This window comes from Strix uralensis, chromosome 1, assembly GCF_047716275.1.
Source record: "Strix uralensis isolate ZFMK-TIS-50842 chromosome 1, bStrUra1, whole genome shotgun sequence".
Classification (NCBI taxonomy): domain Eukaryota; kingdom Metazoa; phylum Chordata; class Aves; order Strigiformes; family Strigidae; genus Strix; species Strix uralensis.
The window spans coordinates 138,459,673-138,484,277 of record NC_133972.1 but is presented as its reverse complement, the minus strand read 5'-3'; the positions used below and the strand labels follow the sequence as shown (position 1 = coordinate 138,484,277).

General features: G+C 39.2%; 1 protein-coding gene across 2 annotated transcripts; it reads left to right on the top strand.

The window, feature by feature from the left end:
• The first annotated feature begins 5,244 nt into the window (after positions 1–5,244).
• LACTB2 (lactamase beta 2) lies at positions 5,245–21,700 on the top strand. 2 transcript variants are annotated; one of them, XM_074882785.1, is made up of 7 exons: positions 5,245–5,506; positions 6,059–6,222; positions 7,522–7,645; positions 11,666–11,844; positions 16,095–16,243; positions 17,809–17,886; positions 20,539–21,700. In XM_074882785.1, the coding sequence occupies exons 1-7, from the start codon at positions 5,385–5,387 to the stop codon at positions 20,611–20,613; spliced, it is 891 nt and encodes a 296-aa protein (XP_074738886.1). In that variant the 5' UTR covers positions 5,245–5,384; the 3' UTR covers positions 20,614–21,700. The 2 variants fall into 2 exon arrangements, with proteins under 2 accessions (XP_074738886.1, XP_074738878.1); XM_074882777.1 differs by having other exon boundaries at positions 17,809–17,890.
• Positions 21,701–24,605: the final 2,905 nt, after the last annotated feature.

The following is a 24,605-nucleotide window of genomic DNA, read 5'->3' as shown; positions in this document are numbered from 1 at the left end:
ATGGTTTTGCCATTGGTATTAATGGAAGTTACAGAAGAAAATGCTTGGCTTGAAGGAGTGTACTGGCCGATGACTTCACCTCAGTGTAACACATTCCCCTGCTTCTTCATGAATTACTCAATATACTTGTACAAGCTGTCAGCAGTTTTCTACCACTGCTGCTACATTGTACCCTGCTACAGCAGAACCCCTGGTCGCCTGTGCAGTGAACCCAGAAGTTGAACTCACATGGAGTATTTATGCTCTGAGCAGCATTAACATACAGAGTTCTAGGAGAATCTCACAGTCACAGAAAGGCTGAGGTGGGAAGGGACCGCTGGAGGTCATCGGGTCCAACCCCCCTGCTCAAGAAGGGCCACCCAGAGCCAGTTGCCCAGGACCGTGTCCAGACGGCTTTTGAATATCTCCAAGGATGGAGACTCCACAACCTCCCTGGGCAACCTGTGCCAGTGCTCGGTCACCCTCACAGTGAAAAAGTGTTTCCTGATGTTCAGAGGGAACTGTGTTTCAGTGTGTGCCCACTGACTCTGGTCCTGACCCCGTGACAGAACCAGAGGCAACAGCCCTGTGACAGAGCCTGGCTCCATCCTCTATGCACCCTCCCCTCAGGTATTTATACACATTGATGAGATCCCCCTGAGCTTTCTCTTCTCCAGGCTGGACAGTCCCAGCTCTCTCAGTCTTTCCTCACAGGAGAGATGTCCCAGTCCCTTCATCATCCCCCTTAATCATCTCCTACAAACCAGCTGATCTGGCTTTCTACATTTCCTACAAAATGCTGCCTCTCAATGTAGAAATCTTGCAGCCTACGTTCCCTCTGCAAAATCTGCTTCACTTCTTTGTGGTTTAAGGTCTCTTTACTTATCTCTGTAACGGGTAACAAACATAAAAACAATGAAATTGAAAGAAAAATTCTGCAAGTACCAATAAATATATGCATATCTTAAAATATGTTTTATAAATAGCAGGTATAATTGTACTAAAATAACATGAAAACCTACCAAGCAAAAATCCTCTCAACAATACTGTCACGTACCAATGTCTATGAAGATAAATATCTCAAGAAATTTTCTATGTACTATTCAACTGTTTCTAATTATCACAGAACTACATGCTTGTGCTTAGATCTATTAAGTTATTACACAGCCACAGTGGAGAGACAATTTATCCTCAACATTTATTCTTAAAATGGGGAAGAAAGCCAAATGCCAGCGCTCAAAGGTTGCTTGAGTGCTAAAAATGCAGTGACCTTGTGGGATTTTCAGAAATACCAAACCGCATTTTATGTATCTCATAGTTGTAGAAAATTAATCCTCCATCATATATCACATTGTATATCATCAGAAATTCCACTTTATGTTTATTGAAACTCTTTTTTTTTTACTGATAGTCTAATATTCCCTGCTTCAGAATATTTTTCCCCTCAAAATTTTGTCTTAACAACGTAAAACAGTCAGTGAACCAAAAGAACTTGGGGCTCCACACTGTGAGAAGCTGAAATGTCCTATGACTGTCTCAAAGCTTGCTTGTGTCTGTGCAGACCTCCAAGAGAAGCTGCTGCGGCCTGTGAATTGGTCTGGGGGATGTCGCGAAGAGAAGTGGGAGTGTATTGAAGGATGCACCCCCCCACTTCTTTGCAGTTGCATTGTCAGACTCCGTAGATAAGCCTCAAAGGGACAGAGGTGTGCTGAGCTGGCCCCATCCTGTAGCCGTTTGTGGCTCTATTGTGTAGGCCAGCCACCATGCCTGCATTGCTAATGAACTGACAAGAGGCAAAGGCTCCTGCCCTGAAGCCAGATGCAACAAAACCTGTGGGACCAGAGAAAAAAAAAAACTGAAGGCGAGCAGATATGTTAATCAGCCGATACGATGAACTTAAAAAGACAGCAGAAAATTTTCTCTGTGTGCATCTACCACTGAAGCTTGATTCGTGTGCACGCACCACCGAAGAACTGAAGACTGAGGACCAACGGGACGCCGCTGGATCCATGGTGGTGACTATTCTTGCAGCCCTATCCCGCATCCTTGCTTTATTTCTGTCTTTTCCTTCTGTCCTATCGCTACCCCTCTTCACTTCTTTAATAATAAAAAAACCTGGTTTGGGTATACGGCATTTGACCTCGTTTGTGTCTTAATCTCGCTCTTGGGATCGTATCGAAACCTCCCCCGACATTGGATCGGGACACACACTCATATTTGTTTGCAGAGTATAATAGAAAGGCTTTCACTACGTCACTATTAACCCCTGTATTGTAAGGGAAACAACAGATGGGTTTGTGCAGGAAATAAAGATGGTAACAGAACCGGTACGTCGTTCTCCAAAGGCACCCACTGCTGCCACCTACAGACGAAACAGATTCACAGCTTCTGCCTAATATTAGAAAATGTATTCCTTTACTACAGGACAGTAACTTCAATAATAAGTATTCCCCGGGAACAAGTCTACAGTTCCCCAAACACTTCTTAATTTAGAAAAGAAAAAAGTATTGTGATGTTCAAAATAACTGGCACCTTACTACTTCTAAGTTATCGATGACATGTAAAACTTCAGGTAAATCATTTCAGAAATTTTCTCTAAACTTTCAGAATTTTCTTAGAAATGAGAAGCCACTGAAATACACAACTTGTCTTTGCTTAAGTAGTACCTTCTAATGACATAGCAACTAAACTTTACCTAAGGACTGAAAATGGGTTGAATGTACTACCAAATAGGTATACACATGTGCTACAAAATTAGCATAGTATGGTACCTCATGATTAGGTAAGTTCAGGTCTAGTCACAGTTTCTTATAAAACAGTATACAGGAAAATGATATGGGAAGGGACTGGAATATTGTGTATAGGGGTGTCTTGCTTACTTCAGCAGCATACCTGCATATAGAAAGGCTTCTTTCCTTTGACCTGAAACATCCTTTCTGTTGGCTGTAGTTCATGCTTTGATGAGCTTGAAAATAAAAAACAAATATAATAGGTTTATATCTCAAATAAGTAAAGTTTTGATTTAACAGTTAATCAAAGAAATTGACTTGAAGGCCTAAATTTAGGATGGCCAGTATCTGTACTGTGGCACAGATTCTGTTTGTGGCTTTTGTGATACCTGGCAATTAACAGCTGCAATCAAAGTCCATGCCCAGGAGCAGATTTTTTTAATTGCTGCCTAATATACGCCAGCACAAAGCACTGCTGTCAAGCCTCTTGTGCATCACAAAGCAAACTTTGGCTGAATGGGTGACGGCAAGTTAATGCATACTGTTTATGTAGCTGAAGGGTTATCTAACACTTTAAGTGTACTAACTGTAGCTAAGTTAGCACTGATGAAACAGCCCAGAGGCAAGCATGCTGTTGCTCCCTGGACAGTGAAGATGCAGCGCTGCTGAAAGGCACCCGTTGTTCTCAGGCCTTGGAGGCTAGCTGAAAATCTGGATTTGTGAGTCAACGCTAGCAAGTGTGGCATGGCTGGGCAGGTAGCAGGGCCCATCCTCTGCCTGGCGCTGCCCAGGAAGCCAAATGCCATCAAGTGGATCTGTGGCAGACCAAGAACCGGCAATAGGGGAAGGACGAAAGACACTACTGTTAGAGTGGGGAACACCAGTTTGTCCATGCATGGCAAGATGCAGAACTTTGTTAGCATGCTGAAGCCTTTAATAGCTCATCTCCCAGCATGTATTGCACGTATTATTTGCCCATGGTAGCATTTAAGCAAACCAAAAAATTTAAACTTTGAAGTTTCATGAAGCTACAAAGCTCTGTTGAAGCCATGAAGTTTCGTTTTTCTGTTCCATGCTGTACTCCGAGTTGTTTGTATCCAACAAGTCTTTTGGAAGTTTGCCTATCAAGATGATATTTGGGGATTTCTGCCCCTTCAGAAGTCTGTTCTGTTTGTCCATGACCATGGATTCTGTTCTGTTTGCCCATGCAAATCCTAGAAATGGCCCCAGATCACATATAAGGGTTGCAACTCTATTTTTGTATCATGAAAAACTATTTAAGCAAAAATTATGCTACCACCAAACACTTTCTTGTGCTTTGTGTTGCTATCAGCACCTTATAAATTTACATTTGTTTGTTACAGGTAATATATAGGATCTTACACAGGTATAAAACAATCAGATAATATTTGAAATTCTAATACTGCTAAAGTTCCCCACAATAATATTACCTGCTTTAATTTCAGGTTAAATTACCTACCTTTATTCTTCATTTATAGGGACTTTAGGGAGAGAACAAGTCTGCCTGAATTTCTCTAACAGTGTCAGTTGAAAGGCAATTAAATGAGGGGTTTCAGAGGGGACACTGCAAAGCCAAACAGGTGAATTTCAGCACCTTGCAGGCTCTAGAATGAATGCTGTTTGCAAACACAGTATTGCTACTTTGATGACAGTGATAAAATTTCACAGAATGGCTGAGGCGGGAAGAGATCACTGGAGGTCATCTGGTCTGCCCTCCCTGCTCAAGCAGGGACATCTAGAGCAGGCTGCCCAGGACTATGCCCACACGACTTTTGAGTATCTCCAAGGATGGAGACTCCACAACCTCCCTGGGCAACCTGTGCCAGTGCTCGGTCACCCTCACAGTGAAAAAGTGTTTCCTGATGTTCAGAGGGAACCTCTTGTGTTTCAGTGTGTGTCCACTGCCTCTGGTCCTGGCACCAGGCCCCATGAGAGGACTGGAGGCAACAGCCCTGTGACAGAGCCTAGCTCCATCCTCTATGCATCTTCTTTTCAGGAATTTATATACATTGATGAAATCTCCCTGAGCCTTCTCTTCTCCAGGCTGGACAGTCCCAGCTTTCAGCATTTCCTCACAGGAGAGATGTTCCTGTCCCTTCATGACTTTAGTGGCCCTTTGCTCCACACTCTCCAGTAAGTCTACAATTTTCTTAAAAATGCTGAATCCTAGATAGCTCCTATATGGCATACAGAAGCATGTATAGCTCCTATATGTGCCGTAAGTGGCCACATTCTCAGAATACACAGCAGATGCAGCTGTCGCTACAACAAATTCCTTCCACCTTTAGGAAGAAGACAGCAGAGCCGGGTCCTACCCCTCAATGCGCAGCAGCGAGGCACCGACCTCTCAAAGGAGAACATCGCCTTTATTCCCCTGAATTACCACAGTTTTCGTTCCTAGAGGCCGAGTTTTAAGCGAAAACCCGCCCGCTCCCCTCCGTAGCCCAGGGGTAGGAGGATCCGCCTCAGTGAGGGCGGCAACTGAGCCGCCTCCCAGCCGCCCCGCCTCCCAGCCGGGCGGAAGGCTGCGCGTCTGGCGCCGGGAGGCGGAGTTGGGGGGAATAGTGGTTTCCGCGTTCGCCTTTCGGCGGTGGTGTGAGGGGAGCGGAGCCGGGCGTGTGGAGTGGGGAAGATTTGCGGGGTGCTGCTGCAGAGATGGTGTCGCTGCTGCCGCGCATCGAGCGGCTTTCGTCGCGAGTGGTGCGAGTATTGGGCTGCAACCCGGGGCCCATGACTCTGCAGGGCACCAACACCTACCTGGTGGGCACCGGGCCCAGGTAACGACCCTCTTCGGCGCCGGGGCCGGCCCCTTCCCCCGTCGCGCTCGGGGCCTGTGCGTTGCCTCCGGCTCGAGAAGCGGCTACCGGGCTGTTCCGAAATCCCTTAATTAGGGTAAAAAAGAGGAGAAAAACTTTAAAAATACGGCATTAAGTTTTCGGGACCGGTGCCCGGAGGCGGCTTGGGCAGGCGGGATGTAGGAGTTCGGCCGGGCGACGGTTCGGCCGAGAATTCCGTGAGGGACGGGGGTGGGTTCGTCGCCTCGGGCCTTGCAGCTCCCCGGCGGTACGAAACGGCAGCTCCTGCGACTTGTCCGGTAGATGGAAATGTGCGGACTCCATTTATTATTTATCCTCCTTTGTAAATTGTTATGCTACGGGGGTAGAATATCAAGGAGGGAAGAGATGGCGTCTGGAATATGGAGGCATCCATTATTACAACATTTCCATGCAATGTTGGGTTCTTTTTTTAGCATTCTTTAACTGTCACGTGAGCACTCTCAATTCTCTCACTGTTTTTTTTTTTCTCGCTTTGGCTTTTTCCATGTGTAGAAGAGTCCTTATTGACACTGGGGAGCCGGCTATTCCTGAATATATCGGCTGTTTAAAGCAGGCGCTGTCAGAATTCAACATCTCAATTCAGGAAATTTTAGTGACACACTGGCATCGTGATCATACTGGTGGAATACCTGGTATCTGCACAAATATCCTTAATGGTAGGCCAGAGATTTCAGATATTGTTGCAAATGTTAGATATTTATCAAGAAAAACTTTTACAGAGTGCTGTGCAAATCAGCTGGATTCTTCTGGAATCTCCATATAAACTATATGTAATTTCATTATACTGTTGCAATGTGTAGAATGAGAGCAGTAAATAATCTGAATATAGTAGTTGTAGTACTAACGTTTTTCTTCAATACCTGTGCATAGCTTCATAGTGAATTTTTCTTACGTGTGAATAATGACAACCTAGATAGCCATCAGCAGTTTGCATGATATTAAGAGATGTGAGAAAAACTTGATACTCATTCCTTTCTATATTGACAGTAATGACAAATTTACTATTATTTTTCCTTGTGTAAAAACAATAAATAACTCAATTTCTGAAAAAGAAACAAGCATAACTTACAGCAGACCATTAGTAATTGCTGACAAATTTGTAGGCCTCAGATCATGAGGAGGAAGAGGGCAGGGCAGTCAGCAGGTACATTCTGATCTAAAAATGTGCATTTTGTGTTGATAAACAGTAAGAGACATTTCTGCTTCAGTATCTGGGAAGAGAATAAGCAGCATGGATATTGCAGTTCTTATCATCATCGGACTTCATCACAAGCTTTGTCACAGGCTTTGTCAGATTTTGTAAAATTGCCAGATGCTTATGTGCAAAGAAGCCTGGCCATGACTGAAAACAACATTGGTGTCTTTGTGAGGATTTTGGTCTTGTCAACCCATGAGTATGGTTGTAAAGACTAGCAAGGGGTATAATTACCTTTATGGGTTGCTATCCATAGCTGTTTCAGCCAAGGCATTTGCAGTTCCTGCACAATTCAGAACGATAGACACTGAGGGAAGTTGCAGGTCAAAAAGCCTCCATCCACTGTTAGGCAAACGTTGAATGGTGCTTCTGTGAATCATAATGCAGAGCATGAGTGCAGAAATCTTAGTGATGTTGTAGAAACTTTTTTTTTTTGGCTCTTGATGAGTCAAGAAGGAACATTTGTAAAATATAATAATTATTGACATTATTAATTTCACTTGTGCTTTTTCGTCTTCAAAATTGCTGCTGGTACAGAGTACAGTATTCAGCTTCAATGGCTTTCACTATTCAGTGTTTGTGGCTCAGAAATAAGGTTGCTTCATAAACATAAAGTTACTGTACAGAATTTCTTGTTTCTTGTTTTTTATTCATACTGTGTAGTAATTAATAGTACTTGTTCAAAAAGTATGCCTTTCTGTGGAATTAGCTTTATTAGTGACAAACTCAAAACATCATTTTCTTTGCTTTCTTTAAATAGAGTCTGAATATCGCATCTGTAAGCTTCCTCGTGTCCCTCACCATGAAGAAATAATAGAAGGAGGACATAAATATTTTTATCTTGAAGAGGGAGATGTGATACAGACAGAGGGAGCCACACTCAGGTAAACACCCATTTCTGCAAGTTTGATTTTTTTCTACAGAATTTTGACACATGTATGTACCCTAACTTCTAATGATTGGCAATCCATACATCTAACCTTTTCAACACTTATGCATGTAGACTTCCTATCATGAACCAGCAGGATATGTTTATATGAAGAAATTGTTTTAATGGATGAAGATTATTGGGAATTAGCCTTTGGTTTTTGGCCTCAGCAGAGAAATTAAGAACAATTCCCTTGAAAAATATTTCCTCTGAGAAAATCAAATAGGACTTTATATACTTTCTCATCACTCTTTGTCATGGTTTAACCTCAGCCGGCAACTAAGTCCCACACAGCCGCTCACTTGCTTTGGGTTACTTGGGAAGACAAGTACCATAATTCCAAACATCCCCCCCTTCCTCCTTCTTCTCCCAGCTTTATATGCCGAGCATGATGTCATATGGTGTGGTATATCCCTTTGGTCAGTTGGGGTCAACTGTCCCGACTGTGTGAGGTGAGGAGAAGAAAAGGCCTTGGCTCTGTGTAAGCACTGCTCAGCAGTAAAAACATCGCTGTATTAGCAACACTGTTTTCAGCACAAATCCAAAACATAGCCTCATACTAGCTACTATGAAAAAAATTAACTCCATCCCAGCCAAAACCAGCACATTCTGCACCCATTAGTCCATACCATTTACATCATGCTCAGGTCCCACACTCTCCAATACAACCTCATTAACCAGCACCCCCTTTCCCATCCTTTGATAGAGTACACAGATATCATTCCCTTAGTCTATGGACCACCCCTGTAAAATGTCCACAAAATGTCCACTGAGTTCATTTAGTCCATGACTTTGGGCTCCATCTGTTACGGTGGTCACTCGGGACAGGAGAGGTGGTGTGTTGCATGGAGTTACTGGACACTAAAGCCCTCTCAGGTCAGGTCGCTGCCGCACTTGGCACTGCTTCTTATAAGACTTGTCCTCCACTGGTTTGGGTGGTTCCTGCTGTAGTAATTCCCAACACATGCAACTCAAATCCCAGCTTACAACAATTTAAAGGTATTTCCATTACAATCTCCACCCTGGTCCCTTTGAGCCATGTTATAGGGTTTAACATTGCAATGAACTCCTCCCCTTGTCCTGCTCTGGCTTGGATTTACCCCCAGATGCAATCCCTTAGGGGTGTACTTGCTCCAAGTGGAGCCTTAACAATCTGCCCTGGTCTCTTCAGGGCTCGCTGCAGTGTAGACTTACACACAGCCACAGTGGCCTTGAGGTGCACCTGTTCCAGCGTGGCTTCTCCATGGGCCACAATGCCTTCAGAGAAATAGCCACTCCAGCCTGTCCCTACCCACAGCCACAGTCCCTTCAGGAGTGAACCTGCTCCAGCATGGCCTTACCCATGGCTGCAGGGATGTGCCTGCTTTCTTGTGGGCTTATCCATGGCCACACACTTTGAGGTGCTCCGGCGTGACCTCATGCACAGCCACAGATGCTTTGAGGGGTACCTGTGCTGGGTGCCAAAAAGGACTGTCGCAGTTTAACCCCAGCTAGCAGCTAAGCCCCACGTGGCTGCTTGCTCACTCCCCCCTGGTGGGATGGGGGAGAGAACTGGAAGGGTAAAAGTGAGAAAACTCATGGGTCGAGACAAAGACAGTTTAATAGGTAAAGCAAAAGCCATACACGCAAGCAAAGCAAAACAAGGAATTCATTCACCACTTCCCCTCAGCAAGCAGGTATTCAGCCACCTCCAGGAAAGCAGGGCTCCATCACACATAACGGTTACTTGGGAAAAAAAACACCATAATTCCAAACATCTCCCCCTTCCTCCTTCTTCCCCCAGCTTTATATGCTGAGCATGACATCATATGGTATGGAATATCCCTTTGGTCAGCTGGGGTCAGCTGTCCTGACTGTGTCCCCTCCCAAATTCTTGTGCACCCCCAGTCTTGTTACTGGTGGGGTGGGGTGAGAAGCAGAAAAGGCCTTGACTGCTCAGCAGTAAGGAAAACATTCCTGTATTAGCAACACTGTTTTCAGCACAAATCCAAAACATAGCCTCATAGTAGCTACTGTGAAGGAAACTAACTCTCTCCCAGCCAAAACCAGCACACTTACTAAAATTGATATATTGGGGAAGTTTATGGTAGTCTGGATGGATTATTTAGCATGCATTTCTTTTTACTTTAAAAATATTTCTCAGACACTAAAACTTTTAATACTTAAGGGTTTAAAGTTTTAACGTTTTAACCTGTCAGGTTCTTTGTAGGGTGCCAATTTGGAAGGGCTTCTTCCGAGAGAGCAGCATGTTGCCTGTCTTGTTAGCTTGAATGAGTCTGAAGCAGAAAGCCACTCTGCCTCACACAAACACACACACAAAGAAAAGATCTGACTGCTCTTTTCCAGAGTTCTGTCATTAACAATGCATTACTCTTCTAAGGACAAATTTTGCTTGTTTTCCTCAGTTTAGATGTGAATTATATCCCACTTGTAGAATATGCCAGCTGGCTGATTGGAAGAAAAAATGTAAAAACAAAGGATATATTTGACCAAAAGCATTTTATTTAAAAAAAAAAACAAACAACATAGAGTAGTGATAGATCTTCATTAGTCAACATAATACTCTCCAAGTGGCCCATGTTTGGACAAAATCAATTTAGACATGGAAAACAACTTGCTAAATTTGAATCCAAGTCAGACAGGGGTGGCACATTTGAAGTTTGGGGTAATGCAGCCGAACTTTATGCTAAAAGCAGGTGTTCTCACCTGGTCAATTCAGTAAGCACCTTAAGGATACTCTTAGATCCACCACTGGTTCCAAAATAGCAGTATCTGCATGTTAAATTTTAGTTAGCGATCTTCAGATTTTCAAGGTGTGCCAGGCAGCGTTGGGTTCTTTTTCCTTTGTTTCTCCATGTTAGTGGTTAAGCTTCCTGGTAATGTTTCATCAAGAACTGGAGGATACCACTTCAGATGAGGGCAAGATGCAACCCATCAGCTTGATTTTTATGTTGCCTCCGCAGGACAATGGCTCACTTGCTTTCTGCTGAATTCCAGTAAGAGCTGAAAGTCATTGCAGGAGATGGTGCTGTGCTTGTGGCCTCCCAGCCCTGCACAGATGTGGCTGGGTGCTGCTTAGCTTGGCCTGTACACCACGCTTGGCACCAGCTCTGTCGGTTCCTGATCGCTGCTTTCATGCATCTGCCTTTAAGAAGAAGATGCTGCTGAATTTCAGCAGGGATGCTGGTCTGAGTTGTGTTACTTTCACTTGGAATCAGCCTCAGCATGAGGCCTTCTGCCTTTCAAAAATCATAGTGAAAGGACACTGTGGTGCAGCTCCTTAGCAACTCAGGTTGCTATGTACATATCAATTATCTGTTCACCCTTCGCTGCGTTGGAATGCAGTACTCCTTCAAGCTGTGGGGTCCTAAGTCCTTACCATTGAGATGTTTAACGATCTGCAGGTAGAACAGCTAAAAGACCATGATTCCTTGTATTTGACAGCTCAGCTGCACTGTGTCGTGGGGCTTTCAAGGAAAAATAAATTTCAGGAGACAGAAATTTATCAAGGTTCAGTCCAAAAGTTTATAGTTAATTTCTAAAAGAATTAGCAACATCATCCTTGCCCTCTTTTGCTAAGTGCAAGGTGTATGTCAAGAACTTCACACGTTTCCATCTGGAGATAACATGTCAATTTTTCTTTTTTAAAACTTCAGAGTGAAGCCCTGTGTAACACAAATGCTACATGACTAGCCAGCTCCCTTAATGCCCTTTTATTATGATGCATCATGTAAGTAAAAGCATGTTAGAGATGGTGAGCAGTGTTCTCTACATAGTATAAGAAAATGGACTGGGATTAGACCAAATGATACCCTGTTTGCATCGACATTTCAGCCTTTTTTGGTCTATTTCTTTCTGGTTCTTGTTGTGGGCTACTTCGTAAGTGTATGATTTTTATCATGTGTTTCTAGCTTCTGAAAATGAAGCATATATGCAGTATGAAAAACATGCTTTTTTGTTGTTGTTCTTTAAACAGAGTGTTATATACGCCTGGACACACTGATGATCATATGGCTTTACATCTAGAAGAAGAAAATGCTCTGTTTTCCGGTGACTGTATTTTAGGGGAAGGAACAACTGTAATTGAAGACCTGTATGATTACATGAAAACTTTGAAAAGGTTGTTACAAATGAAACTAAATTTAATATATCCAGGTAAGTGGTTCTATTTTTAACTGCTCTGTTTTACTATATAATTTTTAATATCTCCTCTAAGAATTTGAGAACTTTTATTAAAATTACTAGTGTAACAATTCACGTTCATTACGTAATATGTGTCTAGTGCTAAGCTAAGATGACTTTATGGCAAGACTTGAAAATTTTTCAATGGTAGATACCTTTCCTTCCTGAGATTTCTCCATTTGAGGGTGAATCTTGTGCTTCTGAGCCCAGAGCATACAGAGGCCAGAATCTTTCACTGTTGGAATCATGCAGCAACTTTGGTTTTCTTATATTACTCTATCCACACACCTTAATGTTACCCTGCAAGCAAAAATAAGAGTTATTCTTTTGGTCCTTTGCATCCCCACATACACTACAGTGTGAGTAACCTAGTAATGTTTTTTGAGGGGTGTCTGTCCTTTGCAGCATAAATCAATCTCAGAAAGCTGCAGAACTGTCAGATGGTTGTCTTAGTTAATGACTTAGCTTAAATTTGAACAAGAACCAAGAGGTCAAACGTCATGTTCTAAAAATAAGTTGCTGATTCATTCAGTCTATGACTTTGCTTTAATTTTTTTCCTCTATCTCCCCCAAACCTTGGGAATGTATTTACTTTTCATATAAAGCACTTATCTGTTTGACAAGACTGGATTTTAAGAATTCATTATGTAGCTAAGGTTTAATCTCCTTATTTGATTTTTCAGAGCTACATCTCAGGATTTTTTCTGATTTATTCTGTTTCATTTTCTTCAACTTATTCTGAGCAACTGTGTCTACATTCTCAGTTCTATCTTCCTCCATTAACCATCTATGTTTAGCCTACATAACCAAATCTCTTTCGTGTTCATTCTTAAGATATGCTTGTTTTGAAGTAGGTGTTCTTTAAGTGCTTTAAGATCTAATCATAAAAATGCTATTTAAGAAAAATACCACTATAGATATTCCAGGGATGTGGAGGCTGACATAGACAGAAATAGTGACTTGCTCATAGTTATTGACTTAACTACTGGTAAAACTAAGAATAGCCTTCAGAATCTCAGTCTCTTGATGAATTAAATGTTCTATTTTATTTCTTAAATACCTACAAAACAAAGTCTGTTGCTCTAATTGAATTTCTGCCTTCCAAAACCCCATATATGCCAAATTCTATTGGGTTTATCAGTTTTATCTGTTGTATTTCCCTCTCTCCCTAATCAATATTTATCTAGATTACACATTCACAAAGGTTGAATATTTGTGCCATTTATCTGTAACTATTTGCTACACTGTTGTAAGTATGTTCATGCTGTAGGTGCCATTAGGAAGCCAGTTGGATATTACGCATTTTCAGTGATGAGTAGCTAAGTATTGAGATGGTTTGGAGCTAATCCATGCATCACAAAATGTGCGTGCAATTGTGTAAAAGATAACTATTGCCCAATCAGAACAATTGTTTATATTATTGGTGTCTATTACAGTAAAATGGTAACTATAGCAGAAGGTGGTTTGCTTTACCAGTTCTGTATAAACTCAGTACTTTGACTTTGTTGCAGTTTTAGGTCTTCATAATTCTTGAACTGTTTGTCTGTTCTCCATCCATGCTTTAGCACTTAAATTGCAGCCTCAGATTAGATGTAGAGGAGCATGAATTTTTGTAACAAGCTGACTGCTGGCTAGGTGTGAGTAGCTGAATTTTGCCCAATCCTTCCCCTTCCATGTTTCTTTTTTATTTTAATGTGAAGATGACTTCAGGCAGGATACTCATGACAGTCTATTTACAGCCGATAGTTGATGAGAATCCTTGGGTCCAGAAAAGGGCATTTTAGTCAGCAGAGGGCTCCCCATCCTGTAATAATAAACGATGCTCCTTGATAATACAGAAAAAATGGTACTGGAGTTAGGAATCTGTGCAAGATTTCATAAGCAAATTATTTTTATCCTTTGAGCTTTAATTTACTGTAAAGTAAGAGAACTCTATATTACTTCACAGGGTGTTATGAGAATAAAAACTTACTGTTTCTGATCATCTGGGCTATACAGAGGTCTGAAATAATATAAAGCTGTCTGATATAAAGTCTAAACTATTGGAAAGGCAGTCATATTTTGAGAGATCTATTTCACAAACTCAGAAACATTTTACATTTATGCAGATATTTATTTATTGGTGAAGTTAATTGTGTTGCTGTCCCTGAAAAATTATGGATGGGAAAGATCCACATGTGGATTTAGTTCCAAGCTTTCTGACATAATTTTAATGTATGCATATGCATACGCAATGGCTGTGGATCAGATGATGTAATGGATATGAAATGTTTTTAACTTTTTAAAACGTGTCTTCCATTCCAGGTACTGACATTGGTCTTGTAGTCTAAGTCAATTAAATCACTTGGAAGAGCAGAGACTGGTTTTAAGACTGCCTTGTGATTCCGTGTGCAGGCCTTAATTTGAATACTTTAATATGACTTCTGTCATTAGAGAATGCAAGAGAATGGACAGTTACCGTTAGAGTCTCTGCTCTATATATCTTGATGTTTTTTTCTAAATTTAAACTTTTGTTTTTCTAAATGGTAACATATGTACTAGAGATACTGTTATATGTGTAATTTATTTTGTAAGGAATAATAGCTTCAAATTAAAGATGTTTGAAACCATTAAATATATGTGCCTATGACAGAATAATTGTATATTTACATGTTACATATCTTTTATTATTATTATACTATCTTTACACTCTATACAAGGTAAGCTTCAGTGTGTATTTAGTAATTTCAAATCTGCTGAAGTGAGTGTATAAGTTGAGATACACATAAATATTTTGACTTGCTGAAGGATAGGTTTCCTTTGACACTTATTTCACAGATAGTCAAAACATGAAAAAGTAGTTGCTCTTTTTCTGTAAGCTGCCTGTCCTCAGGCAGAATAAACTCTAGTTTTAAAAGCCTTAAAACTAAAAATCCATTTAGTCAGTTAACCCAAAAGTACAACTAAAGAATATGATGATTTTTTTTAAATATTCAGAGAACCTCAAAAGAAAATGCCTGATTTGGATGATACCAAATGACTTCTAAGAGAAAGCTATGTTTTTCACAGTAGTTTCTGTTCTCTCATTTTATAAATTATTTGGAGTTTAGACTGGCAGAGCTGGAAGTTTCTGCTGCTACTTCAAGTGAGGTATACAGGCAAAGAAATAGGAAACCTTGCTATAAAAAGCATGATGAATATTCATGTAAGTAAATTTCTCTTATAGGTAAAACATTAAGTTTAATTTCTGTGCATGTAACTCATGTCTGAAAAACATTTTAATTTCATCTGTCATTTTAGCGTATCATGAGGCAGTATTTGATTTTTCCACAAAGCTTAGTGCTTTACCAATTAAGCCTTTTTCTAATTTGATTCAAAGACCTTTCAGTAAGTTGAACATTTCTGATCTGCCACAGTAAGTCCAGGAAAAAACGTGTGTTTTTTTTATTAACCAGCCAGATAAAAAGGTCCACACACAACCTTCCTTGTGCATTGCTTATTTCTGCTCTGACACATTCCTATTGGCTCACTGATTTGTCTTCAATTAATTTTTTTGATCATACTTATGAAAGTATGTTCTTAAGGGTATAAAGTGTGAGTCAGTTTGGAAGATCTGTCCTGGAACATTTATCTGTCGCAATTAAAGATGTTACTTCTGTTGCCCCTGTGTTTGCTAGATAGCCCCACAACAGGACAGTAGTACATGAGTCCTTCACCTCAGCCACTACTGTTCAAAGACCAGTATCAGTTGAAATCATCAGTATCTTTTGGGGAGAGTGAGACAGGGAGACAGAGGTAATATAATAATCTGAATTTCATCTTTAAAATCTGTTCAGCAGTGAACTCCTTTCCTTTTTTTTTTTTTTTTAATAGCCTGAAGTAGTCTTCCCTTGCTTTCCTTATCTCATCTGAAGTATTCCCTCTCCCCATTCACACTTTTCAGATCCCAATGCTTCCTTTCCATTGTAATGCTTTTCAATTTCAGACTGTGGTGCAGAAATTCAAACTTAATTTTAGCCTATTTATATGCAAAAAACCCCAAACCACCAAACCAAAAAACATGCAAAGAGTGTCTTGCCATTTAACATCAAGGTTACTCTAACAGGGTAGTATGTACAGGTGCTGCGCCTTTCTTATGACTTTTAAGTCTACCAGAGTTTACATAAGAATGAATCAATTATTCAATAGCATGCTTAATTCCAAATTTAAGTGACAAGTGCTCTGGTACATGTGTTTTGATTTAGGTCATGGCCCAGTAGTACGTGATGCAAATGCTAGAATCCAAAGCTACATTTCTCACCGAACAGCACGTGAACAGCAAATTCTAAGTGTTTTCCAGAAGAATGCTGGAAAATCATATACATCCTCGGAGCTTGTAAAGATAGTATACAAGGTAATTGTTGATAAAAAGTTTTTAGATCAAACTAAAGAAAATTGAGGTTATGTTCATAAAATTGTATGTAACAGTTTAAGTGTTTGAGCGAAGACCATGGTGGCTTTTTAAAAGAGAAAAAAAAAAATCTGCTTGTTCAGATTTCATAGATGACTGTGCATTTAAATTGTATTGTTTAAGCACTTCATTGGAGTGGGGCCTGGATGATTCTTACAAACTTCTTATTTCACTACCTAGATGGTCCTAAGCACAGTTTCATAGGACCAAGCAAAAATAAAGTTGTAGTGCTTGGTTCTAAGTGAAAAGTATGAGATGACTGTTAATTGTTGATTTGTCAAAGTGTATTTGGAGTCTCCTGAAAGATTGTTTAGAAATTCTAGTTCCTGGTTTATCCATCTGCAGGAGGGTGCAGGAGGACCACAGTTCCACAGAGATGGATATTGTGCTCAGAAGTTGGGTAGCTTGTGTCGTTAGGCAGACATGAGAGTACTTATTTGCTATTTCATCATTCTTCATGTAACCTCAGTAATTTGTACATGTGATATGGGGGTTACCCCTCCTAGCAAGTAGAGATAAAAGTTACAGCATTTGCTTCAGAGGAAGATGTCTAAATTGCCTGTGGCAGTGGCCTGTGAATAGGTCTGTAACAGCTTCACAACTCATTTCTCCTGGTTCTGCTGATCCCCAGTTTCCAAAAGAATTGACTACACCACATTGAACATTTTGCAGTGCTGATGTACCCGTTACCTGTGGCTGTTTAGCTCCTGCAGTTTTCCTGCCTGAACAACAACAGCTTTTAAGTATACAGCCATGCACATGTTCCTCTAAATCACAAACCACTTGTCACTATAGGATAAGAATTTTCTCAGTACTACTAAAGCTTTCATATTAAAAATGAAAGTGTATTCTTTTCAAGCTTTTTAAAGATTCACAATTTATTGAGCTAGTTTTCTAGTGAATTTTCCTGCCAGACTCGTGTTATTTGGAGGAGAACTTTTTTAATTTTCAAAAAGAAGGCTTTACTTTTAGGATGATAGGGCTGGAAAGGAGGATTTTGAGAAATCTAATTGTTTTTTACCTAGTGGGCATTAGAAAATTTTAAGAGACATTTTGTCCTCCTCAAGCTGTTGTATTTTTAAATTGTTCACTCATTTATAGATGCTAATTGTTAAAGGATATTTAAACCCATGCAAATATTGTTGTGGAATAGAAGTGATAGGTATCGGTGGAGAAATGCATCTCTAAATTTGTCTTTAAAAATGCTGACCCAGTGCAGACCAAGCTCAGAAGAGCACAGTCTTAGTGTTGGCCAAAGTTTGCATAATACAAATGGATAATGCAAAAAAACAAGGGAAGTAAACTAAAGTGTGTTTTTAGGCTACTAGTTTAACTGGTGTAAAATTGATTTACTCATTTCAGTTTGTTGTCATTATATAACTAACTGAATGTTCAACATAGCAATTCAGAAGAGGAAGATCTATGTTGAACTATGAGTTCCATATATTGAAAAAAATAATTGGGAGATATTTAAACAAATACAAAATGCGTATTTGTGTTCCCATTAGGAGATCCCTGAAAATTTACTTCCAGCAGCAGAAAATAACCTCCTAGTCCACTTGAAGAAGTTGGAAAAAGAAGGAAAAGTGTGTAAGTTGTGGGTAGAGGGTCATTTTCATTTTGATTTTCTATATACTGTTGTCTCATTATATTTTAGTGCATTATTTCCCAGGGGGAAAAAAAACCTGCAATTAGTTGTAGTAGCTGTCCTTCAGACAACTGAAGTAGAATTATATACAAAAAGCCTCTGGCTATACAGTATTTCCAAACTTTTAGAAAATATTTTATAAAGTACTTGTGACATGCTTAGAGCACAGATTACTGCAATGCATATACCTTTACATTTTCATTTAAAACATACCATGGAATACATTCCTAATGCTAGTGTTTATACATCTGTGTATTATCTGAAATTCATAGCTAAACATGCATGTACATAGCATTTTATGGGATTACATTTTACGTTTCTGCCTTTCCTAAATGCATATTGTTGCATGTATGTGTTCTAGGGATGGTTAAAATCATGCGGTGTAAATTTTTACAATTTCCGATTAGTGCAGTACTGAAGTAGAGCAACTATATTTAGTTTATTGTTTTTACATCGTGCCTTTACTTTTAGTGAACAAGGTGAAGTATTCTGTTTCTGTAATGGCATGCGCATGTGGAGAAGTTATTCAGCCAGAAGCTAAGGAAAATACTTCTGTCTGTACATTACATAACTGCACCCAGGACTGTCTACTTAAATAATTACATGAATATTTACAACTGTTTCAAATTTTCAGCATTTACCGATCTGAATAACAACTTGAAATTAGTGTATTTTTTCCAACTTAGACCTTCTGTTTATTTTAAGGATAAATCAGCTACTACGTACTAATTGTGTGAACAGTTGAGACTTAATTTTTGTAGTAATGATGACCTGCTTCTAGAAAATGTCTAGAGTCGCATGAATAGAGTCATTACTGAAGTTCAGAAAATGATATCTTCAAGTATATTTTGTGCAGAATGCCATGAAGGCTTACCAGGATGACACTTACTGCACCAGCTTTTAAATGTGATCTCAATTTTTGGTTATTAACGTTATTGACCTACACATTTCTCCAGTTTGGCTCCACAAGATTCCTCTGGGGTATCAGATGCTGTTGTCTATTTATCCCTTCCTTTCACTGCCAAAGTAGCTCAAGCAACAGCATTTTCTGTTTAGATGAAGTAGTGGATAAATTAGCTTTCTCTGTAAAGGTAGACTTGCAGTCTTCCCTACAGAAGACTGTGTGTATGCATCTTAAAAGTCCAGGAATTAATTAGAGTGAGCTAGTGACTTTCATCTCTTAAGCCAGGGGGTCTTCCCTTCCCCTTCTCCCAGAACACCTTTCTCATGCTTACTGAACAAAACCAGCTCAGTTTTCCTCAGAAATCACCTTCGGAGACAGCAGATAGGGATCTTCAGGCTGTTCACAAAGTAGCAACTGCTTGAAATTATTAGAAAGTTTAAATAGCTAGAGGAGATACTAATTGGAAGAATTATTGTGACTCTCCTACTCCAGTTGGAGGGCCTTGCTTCAGCTGTGTGCTCCTGCTCTCCATGAAGCACAAGAAACGTGCTTTAAAGTTTTTTGGTTTATTTTGTTTTTTAATCTTCAATTTGAGCTCCCAGAGAGGGAGGAAAGCAATCTCATCAGAACACTTGGGGTTTTTCAGTGCTGGTCTCTGTTGTGTGAAAACAGTTGCTTAATTTCTAAATACAAGCTTAGACCCAGATCTGTGATAAACCCTTAACATCATGTGACCTTTGTCAGTTTTTCAGTTCAAATTAAGGACACCTGGGAAGGAAAATGGATTCTTTTGGTTCTGAGCATGTAGCATACAATGTTTGTGTACCAATAGTAGTTGTTCATTTGGTTTTGATATGATGTCCTTTCCACATAGTCCCGAGTTGCAGTATTTCAAGTATTGTTCTCATTATGGAAGACTCAAGCTGCAGTCATAACACTGTCTGCTTAATTTTCACAAAATATTTTTCCAAAGAACCATGTTGTCAGTATCCGTAACGTAATATGCCTGTCACATTCAACCTTACAAGAGAGTTACTCAGTACAAATTACGGCCATATGCTGTCTGCTGCAGTCATTAATTCACCACTTCATTCTAGAAATTGCAGTTTATGTTGGTACATAACTTTTATAACTTGAATTAGGAGTGATACTGCCTTTACAGATTTGCTTTTCTCACTCAGAAAAATAATGTCTTGAGCATGGTACGATATGGGCATGTAAGCTTTCTCCCATGTTTGGATATAAGTATCTTGGTCATTGTTTCACGTTTTTAAAACACAGCTGATGAAGAGAGAAAAATAATTTGACTGTTCTTAATTTGGCAGCACAAATTTTTTTCCTCTGAAGTTCATAAATTTCAGAAAATGCAACAATTGTTCTGCTACCTCAAATTTCTTAATATCTAGAATTTTTAATATTCTGAACTTTCAATAACTGGGATTATTAAACACTTTTTTATTAATCATTGTTTATATTGCTAGGTTACACTGTGAAACAGTTAATGTTTATCACCTTCCATTAAAACCCAACACTGGCCTGAAGGAAAGTATTCCAGTAGTTTTAATAAAAAATGCCATGTATAGACATGCATATGCATGTACAGGTTAAGTTTGAGATAGTCTATAATGTTTATATATAGCATCTAAGTGTTACTTTGTGACTAATTTGGTCTTTTTTTCTTAACAGCACATGACACGTCTCCCAACTTCAGATGGAGAAACAATTTATAAATTACGCAAGATTGCTCAAGAATATTTTTAATCTGCACAGTTGCTGCATGAAAAAATAGAATGATGAGCTCAGATGATATGTAAAATAAATACTAATTCTTCCTTTTTTTTAAACAGTGGCAACACCATTTCAAACCAATGTTACAGTCAGTTAAATAATGTTTTTCATATTCTTCTTTACAGGAATTTTCAAAATGACCTGATAAGTACTGAGCTAATAAAATGGAATGAGTGTGAAGAACTGAATGTTACCTCTGCTATAAAATATCCAGCTTTATCAGTGGTGGCAGAAAACAAATAGCAGGGTCTTATAAACTTAATATTACAATATTATAAAGCAATATTATAAACTTAGTAAATCAGATATATAAAAAATCTCTAGTAACAAGAATAGAAAAAATGTTATTTTAAACCTGTTTTCATTTGCTTGTGATTTTCAAAAAGTGATTTTCTAACAAGTTATCTGTACATTCTAAAAACCAAGTTATTTTTGTTAACAGATGTAAATACTGGGGTTTATATTCCTTTTCTAATTTAGCTGCCTGTGCATATATTTGCTGGTTGCTCACTGCAATAGGTTTTAACAAACACTGAAAGTAATTCCAGACTTCTCTGTTTTCTGGCGGAAACACCATTTCTGTGGAATTCAAAGTATACATTCATTTTACCTAATCCATGTCAAAAAATGTGCAGAGTTGGAGAAGACGCTTGAATTCTTTACCTTATAAGATTCTGCAAGAATGTGATTAAAAAGCTGTATAAATTGAGATATGTATTACCATATGAAGTTGTTTGTCTATCATTTTGTAACTAACAAGCTGTTAAATCCATTTAAACTACAAATATTTTAACTAAAGGTTGTACTTGGTTGTAAGATACTGTATAGTGTATTAAAATACAATATTTGAAGATTAAACTGCAAGTTCTGTTCTCTGTGTAGCTTAAACTTCCAGAATAGTGTACGAATGTTTGCATTACTTTGTGTATTCGAAGTGTGTGAAGTTTTTATGATGTATACACTTCTTTTAATTCTGGCTCAACCTTAAAAAAAATCAGATGTGAGATGTTTGAAAGTACCAAAGAGAAATATATATCCTTGAAAATCTTCCACTGTTAAATCCTGTACCTTCATTTGTGAGACATCCATATGTTTGGGTATTTAAGGCATGTCTTAATAATTATTAAGCCTAATGGGTTGTTAGGCGTTGGAATGGGCTGCCCAGGGCAGTGGTGGAGTCCCCATCCCTGGAGGTGTTTAAGAGTCAACATAGCGCTGAGGGATATGGTGTAGTTGGGAACTGTCAGTGTTAGGTTAATGGTTGGACTAGATGATCTTCAAGGTCTTTTCCAACCTAGACAATTCTGTGATTCTGTGATTATTTTATGAAGTTATTGACGTTTGTTCTAATCAGCTGAGCCAAATCCAATACAAAAGACTCCCAGGAACAGCAATCCAAAACAGAAATCATACTCTGGAGTAGTAACCAGCCCCCTGAAGAGGGGTAATAGTAACTTATTGCTCTATGAAATAATGCTTTTTGCAAACCGTTGATCAGATTTTTGGCCACGTAATGACTCTTGCTCTCTTTTAACTTTCTGTGCACTGTCATTTTAGGGTCTTTTTCAGGTCTCCTAGTTTTTCTTTTTTATTTTCTGTTTATTTGTATTTTTCCATTTCAGCCACTTTTTTTTTCCTCCTCCCACAAACCTTATTTTTTTTTTTTTATTTCTTTTGGATTGTTTCTCTCTTCATAATTACACAGAAGGTTTCACATGGACTTCATTAATAATTGTTTTCCTGTAACTATTTCATGAATTTATAGTTACTTTTTCCATTATTAGGAATGAAAAGGTAATTATCACTGTTTTCTTTCTTAAAAACTTAATTCACATGCTCCAAATGATGTCATTTTCCTTCAGGAAAACAGAAGGATCAGTGAAATGGCACAATTTTCTGTCGTGAGGTCTGAGAACCAAGCCAGGAGGAAACTGGTATGAAGAGGTGATTGTCTCTCTACCTTTCTGAGCTAAAGAAGAAATCTACCAGCAGGCAAAATGTCACTGAACCATTTTCTTCTGTTTTACTGTACTTCATTTTTAAATACAAAGAAGTGGCTTTAGAATTCATTTAAAAGTATCATTGAAATTTGCAAGCAGCAAAGAAAGTGAGAGGATACAAATTAGAGAATTCCATGTTCTGTGCTGTGCTGCAGCAAACAGCTGACATTCTCAAAAAATGAGGGAAATTGCAGTTTAACCAGAAGGAGTTAATTGTAAATTAATAGTAATGTCATTAATTGTAAGTCAGAAGGAGTGTTTATTTAAAAATAGAGTGGTAATGTAAGCTATATGCCATGTATCTATAAAAAATGAGCATTTTCCTATTTACATCCCTTGTATCAAATACATTCATCTGTGCAAAACGCTTTAAAAGTCAAGAATAAAAACAGAAGGGACAATTTTTGTCTCATCAAGCCAGAAGGGCAAATGTCATTCGATGCATGAACTTTCTAAACAGCTGGGGACAAATTGTATTTCCAGCCTTCCTGCCAGCTAATTCGAAGATCCTGTGCATCGTCATTTATTAGTCTTAAGACCTAGGAAATAAGTTTGATGGTAGTTAGGACCTTTTGGGGGTTTTCAATTCTGTTTCTTGCTAACTTGCTTATTTACACCTCATTTAAAATGTCATTCTTGGTTATATCTTTAAGCATGTTTGATGACGAGGGAATTCAGGAAAGGTTCCCAAATAGGAAGGGCATTGTTCTGTTTGTGTCTGTTACTGCAGGTACAGCACGTCCCCCACAGTCTTGCCACCTGAAACAGTGTATTGGGTTTGCGGGGCAAGGTTTTGGTAGCGGCAAGGGCACAGGGGTGGCTTCTCTGAGAAGGTGCCAGAAGCTTCCCCCATTTCAGACTCTCAGGAACTTCCTTCCTAAATGATGCGATCATTTTGAAGCCTAGTATTTCAAAGTATGGACATCTAGAAAGAAACCTGGCAAACAGACCAGTAACCTATTGGCAGGAAGCAGACAGGGCTGACAGTCTCGGGTGTTGTAGATGATCCCACTTTGCCTGAAGAGCCCTAAGAAACATTGTGTGGCAGAAGAGGAAACTCCAGTAAAAGGAAGGTGTGAAAACTGTTCAGATGAGGCAACAGGTTGCCTTGTTTTCGATTTCAGTACAGCGGTTTGCACAATATCATCAGAACAAACAAAAGTTGAAACCAAGGAGCTCTGTGCCTGCGTGAGAGGACTTCTAGCCAGACACTGGAGGCACGTGCTGACTATAGCGTGAGACAAGGATGTCTTGTCCCAGTTAAGTCCTGTTTGTTATGTCTGTGGAGATGACCTGATTTCTTTTAAGGCTGAGGTGGGAAATAGATGCAAGACTACATTGCAAAAAGGATTCTCATTTTCATCCCAACCCAGTGTACTTCATGGGTTCTGTATGTTACACCCATGACTACACAGTATGCAATCAGGGATATACTTTCACATTGTTGCTGTTGAAATAATGTTCTGCTTAGAGTTAGAAAATATTGGTGTGGCCAGGGGATGAAGAGATTTCCAAGTTATAAAACATCTTGGGACTGAAATATGAATGCTTGTTCTGTTTAAACTTTTATATTTTTAAAAAAATCTCCAGCTGTGAAAGGAAAAATTTCTGTAGGTTTTTCTGTATTTTTAAGTACCCCAGATCATCTCCAGATACCAAATATCCCTGTCTCCTGATTTAATAAATATGTGCAAAACCTCTGAGCATCTTCACAGCTGATGAAAGCATTTCATAGTTGAAAAACCTGGTCATCCACTAATCAGTCTGCTTCATGAGTAGGTCCCCTCAAAAACCTGGTCATACACTATCCACTGCTCTGTATAGTAGCAAGAAACCAACCTATTAAAAAGAGTTCATACAATGTATTTGGTGCACACTCTCAATTCTGGCACAGCCAAGCCATACTGAATAGTTGCATCTTAGTCTCCTACCCTGTATTCATTAGCAAAAGCTGTTCTAACAAGA

Excerpts from the sequence above, each read along its gene's own strand:
- LACTB2 (XM_074882785.1), top strand. The coding sequence starts at position 5,385 with ATGGTGTCGCTGCTGCCGCGCATCGAGCGGCTTTCGTCGCGAGTGGTG. Across the intron at positions 7,646-11,665 it reads ACAGAGGGAGCCACACTCAG|AGTGTTATATACGCCTGGAC; the intron begins GTAAACACCCAT and ends TTCTTTAAACAG. Across the intron at positions 11,845-16,094 it reads ACTAAATTTAATATATCCAG|GTCATGGCCCAGTAGTACGT; the intron begins GTAAGTGGTTCT and ends GTTTTGATTTAG.